General features: G+C 33.1%; 1 protein-coding gene and 1 long non-coding RNA gene across 3 annotated transcripts in view; one reads left to right on the top strand and one right to left on the bottom strand.

Annotated features, from left to right (window-relative positions):
- Positions 1-5,000, bottom strand: part of LOC137647312 (uncharacterized) — a 137,191-nt gene that overhangs the window by 21,363 nt on the left and 110,828 nt on the right. The gene's annotated exons all lie outside the window — the stretch shown is intronic.
- Positions 3,020-5,000, top strand: part of LOC137647310 (mucin-2-like) — a 13,912-nt gene continuing 11,931 nt past the window's right edge. For both annotated transcript variants that reach the window (XM_068380707.1, XM_068380706.1), the window contains exon 1: positions 3,020-3,161. In XM_068380707.1, the coding sequence (XP_068236808.1) occupies positions 3,147-3,161 (15 nt within the window). In that variant the 5' untranslated portion in view covers positions 3,020-3,146. The remainder of the gene's footprint in view (positions 3,162-5,000) is intronic.

The raw sequence follows: 5,000 nt of genomic DNA, 5'->3' as shown, positions 1-5,000 counted from the left end.
TAAATTTACAATGAATATACTTGCGGAAGATTAATTTTCCTCCCCTACCTTGATTTGGGTGTTTAATGTTTTTTTAGTTGAAAATATATTTATTTCTCTATAATAAAAATTCAAACTTTGGAACTGAAGAGTTGTTAGGTCTATGTGCTATTCAGTTATCTTAAACCAAAAGCATCGATTTTTTTCTTTTAGATTTTTCCTCGCCATGTATTACGTGAGGTATGAAAAATAATCGTCCATTAACATCTGTGCAACGTTCCAATAAGTATAACTGATGAAACTTGTCCAATAAATTAAACCTGATACTTGGTAAAAAAACATAAGAGAGGGTGGTGGTGACATGTTGGTAACGTCTCTGGCTGGTGATCGCCAGAATGAGGTTCGAGTCCCGCTCAAACTCGATAGTTCCTTTAGTGGCTGTAACCTCACCATCCTTGTGAGCTAAGGATGGGGGTTAGGGGGTGCCTATAGGTCTACCTGCTGAGTCATCAGCAGTCATTGTCTGTTCCTCCCTGGTACTAGCTTGGGTGGAGAGAGGCCTTGGGCGCTGATCATATGTATATATGGTCATTCTATAGGGGATTGGCCTGCTCGCTTGGGCAATGCCACTGTCTTTCGCCTTTGCCATTCATGATCGACCTTTAAACCTGAAACCCATCATCCTTCTCTCTCTGTTCAACTCTCGGACCAGACTAGGAGGAATCTATGGGTCTTTTCCTTAAAATCCAGGATGCCTCTGCTTACCAAGTAGCGGTGTAAGTACAGTTGGACACAGAAATTACTGGTACACCTCCTTCTGAATAACTATACCCATTCACACCCTTTCTGCACGACGAGTTCTTGTGATTAGCCATCTCTTCCTACACTCTCTGTTAGATTACGCGCCGCAAAGTATTAGTGTGACAGAGTGCACTTCTTCAGAGCTAGGTGTGCCAGGGACTTCTGTGTCCAACTGTACCCCGTTGTTTGCAATAGTGGAGAGAGAAGGAGAGAAGAAAACTAGACGTGCATTTCTGGTGCCGTCCAAAAATTGCATACTATTCAAGAGGGAGAACCTCCCTGAGGTAATCCTCATCCCACCAGGGCGAAACTGCGCTCTCTCTCTCTCTCTCTCTCTCTCTCTCAATTGATGAACGTAGTAGTTCCGAAGCTCTATAAAAATTACTGTCAGTCAAACCTAGTTCCGAAACCTTTTTATAAAAACCACTGTCAGCCAAATCTAGTTCCGAAGCCTTTTGGTAAAAATCACTGTCAGTCAAATCTAGTTTCGATGCCTTTTTGATAAAATCACTGTCAGTCAAATCTAGTTTCGAAGCCTTTTGATAAAATCACTGTCAGTCAAATCTAGTTTTGAATCCTTTTGATAAAAATCACTGTCAGTCAAATCTAGTTCCGAAGCGTTTTGATAAAAATCACAGTCAGTCAAATCTAGTTTCGAAGCCTTTTGATAAAAATCACTGTCAGTCAAATCTAGTTCCGAAGCCTTTTGATAAAAATCACTGTCAGTCAAATCTAGTTCCGAAGCGTTTTGATAAAAATCACTGTCAGTCAAATCTAGTTTCGAAGCCTTTTGATAAAAATCACTGTCAGTCAAATCTAGTTTCGAAGCCTTTTGATAAAAATCACTGTCAGTCAAATCTAGTTCCGAAGCCTTTTGATAAAAATCACTGTCAGTCAAATCTAGTTCCGAAGCCTTTTGATAAAAATCAGTCAGTCAAATCTAGTTTCGAAACCTTTTGATAAAAATCACTGTCAGTCAAATATAGTTTCGAAGCCTTTTGATAAAAATCACTGTCATTCAGATCTATTTCTAAAGCCTTTTGATAATAACCATTGTCAGTCAAATCTAGTTTCGAAGCCTTTTGATAAAAATCACTGTCAGTCAAATCTAGTTCTGAAGCCTTTTGATAAAAATCACTGTCAGTCAAATCTAGTTCCGAAGCCTTTTGATAAAAATCAGTCAGTCAAAGCTCACTGCGACCTACTTGAGGGTCAAAATCACAAGGATGAAATCCTCCATAGCCACAGACTATCCTTCTAAAACTCATGATTTCATCATACTTTCTTTACATAAACACTTGACCAGTTAATCTCGGAATATAATTTTATAAAGAAAATATAGAAAAAAAAAATCTAGCTGTAATTTGTTCTTCCTTCAATTTTCCACTTTTAGCTTCTTCAGTTAGTTAAACTTTAATTGGTTCTACTTTCGTGGTCATTGTTCTTTGGCTCTTTTCAATCTCTTGACTCTTAATCTGTCACTTGATATCTCCAATGATAAGATATAAGAGTTATTCTGAAACCGTGTATTTTGTTAAATGGTATCTCAGCGGTTTAGAGTCGTATCATAATATAATAAATTCAGGTCGATGAAAGAAAGGCATTTAAACCTTTAAAAGTTGACCAAAGGAAAAAAAAACTATCTATGATAATACTAGCTTGTATCCTACACATGATGAGAAACAAAACCGAACAGAACGACCAATAAAAAACTAAAGAAAATGTTTAGCGAGATAAGGAAAAAAGTAAAAACTTCAAAAAACAAATGGTGTGTGTACCTAACGTATTACTGATTCAAACAGACATAAAACATTCTTGGACAATAAAGAGATTTCGGTTATAACTTATAATTACCCTTTCCTTGCTGCATCATGAACCATCAGAGCTCAGGATCTCATTGAAATCCTACAATAATATTGCAAGATATCCTGCAGACTGAAACTGACAGTCCGATGAATAAAGATAAAACCAATTTCGAGTTGAATCCACAACTTCTGTCCATCTTCGTTGACGTAGGTAATGACATACATCTGTTGACATTTGGCCCGAGCGGAATATCACGTCTGTCTAATTATAAAATGACTGAATATCTCCTTAGCCAACACAGCTTAACAAGAGGAGATCTTCTTGCTTAAACATCCTCTCTGTTATGGATCAACGTCGTGACAGCTAAAGAAAATATCCCTAACGCTGTAATGATCAATTTCCAAACAAATCCGAGATTTATAGAATTTTCGTTTTCTTTTGACTCCCAGTACGAAAAAACCTACCATCGGCTCTGGAGTCTTAGAAGGCAGTTATTGGCAGCTTGCTTCTGAGAGGAAACTTTGCTTGTTGTGTGCTCCAGGTGACATTATTTAGTCACCATGATACTTAGAAAGGTATGTTAAAGATTTTTTTTTTAATCATGCGAAAAAAAGGTAAGGCTACAATTTTAGTTATTAATTGCGTGAACTGAGCCTTTATTTTAAGAAAATCTATTATGAAATGCACCAGAACATGATGCAGGCTTCCTACTACAAACATAGTGGTGTTCATCTGATATAAAACATGCATCATGTGATGAATATGTTCATTATAAGCAGATATTTATTTATTTTATTAAAGAATAGTCTCACTTATAAGCTCCTACCTAAAAATTTTCGTGGTGACATGAGATTAGATTTTAACCATTTCTCTATAAAGATCTACTTTATCACAACTTAAATATGCTTTTGCTTCTTAATTGCAAGTTTAAGTGTATTAGATTCATCACGACAAGAATTTAAAGGAAATTAATGATAGTACCTGCAGAATCATTAAGAATTCCACATGTATTTGTGTAAGAGAAGCATTCATTTACAATTACAGACTCGTATGTGAGAATGCTTCTGTATGCCTAAATAGATATTTCAAAGTGCCACTTCACAAAATCTTATTATATATATAATATATATATATATATATATATATATATATATATATATATATATATATATATATTTATATATATATACATATATATATATATATATATATATATGTATATATATATATAAATATATATATATATATATATATATATATATATATTTATATATATATATACATATATATATATATATATATACACATATATATATACATACATATACATACTGTATATACATATACACATATATATACATATATATACATATACATATATATATATATATATATATATATATGTATATCTATGCACACATATATATATATATATATATATATATATATATATATGTGTATATATATACAATATATATATGTATGTATGTATGTATATATATTTATATATATATGTATATCTATATATGTATATATACATACATATATATACTGTATATACATATAATACACACATATATATATATATATATATATATATATATGCACATATATATACATATATTTATATATATACAGTATATATGTATATCTATATATGTATATATATACATATATATGTATGTATGTATGTATGTAATATATATATATATATATATGTGTGTGTGTGTGTGTGTGTGTATATATGTATATATATAAAAGTAGAACCTGAGAAACGCCATCAGGAATAGGAGACAAAAACCCTCAGAACCACTGCAAATGGAGAGTGATAAGAGATCTTGAGAAACACCATTAGAATTTCGAGGGTACGAGGGGAACCTGAGAAACACCACCAGGAATAAGAGCGTGAAAGGTAGAAGCTGAACAATTCACCAGAAATAGGAATAATTATTATTATTATTATTATTATTATTATTATTATTATTATTATTATTATTAGGGTTATTAAGTCCACTTTTAGAGGCATCTGTGGACTATGAAAAAGACTTTGATAGTGTGCACTGGCCAATTTTGTAGAGAGTCCGACGTTATTATGGAATTCCTGTTAAATATGCAAATTTGATAAAGTCTGTTCATGAGCATATCAATGCAAAGATAATGTTAGTGGAATTCTATCAAATGAGTTTCCAGTGAACAGTGGAGTACTCCAAGGGAATGTGTTGTCAACTACGTTGCTTATCCTCCACATGGATTTTGTAACGCATAGAACAGTTGGGGATGGTGGAGAAGGATTGGATTGGATTGGTAACAGGAAATTAGCTGACTTAGAGTATGCTGATGACACAGTCGTTATTAGCAGAACATCACAGGATTTGCAATGCTTCCTTACCAGAATGCATGAAATATCACAGGAG

Source organism: Palaemon carinicauda, chromosome 9 (genome assembly GCF_036898095.1).
Source record: "Palaemon carinicauda isolate YSFRI2023 chromosome 9, ASM3689809v2, whole genome shotgun sequence".
In the NCBI taxonomy this organism is placed as follows: Eukaryota; Metazoa; Arthropoda; class Malacostraca; order Decapoda; family Palaemonidae; genus Palaemon; species Palaemon carinicauda.
Note: the sequence above shows the minus strand (reverse complement) of the source record. Positions and strands in the feature narration are given on the sequence as shown.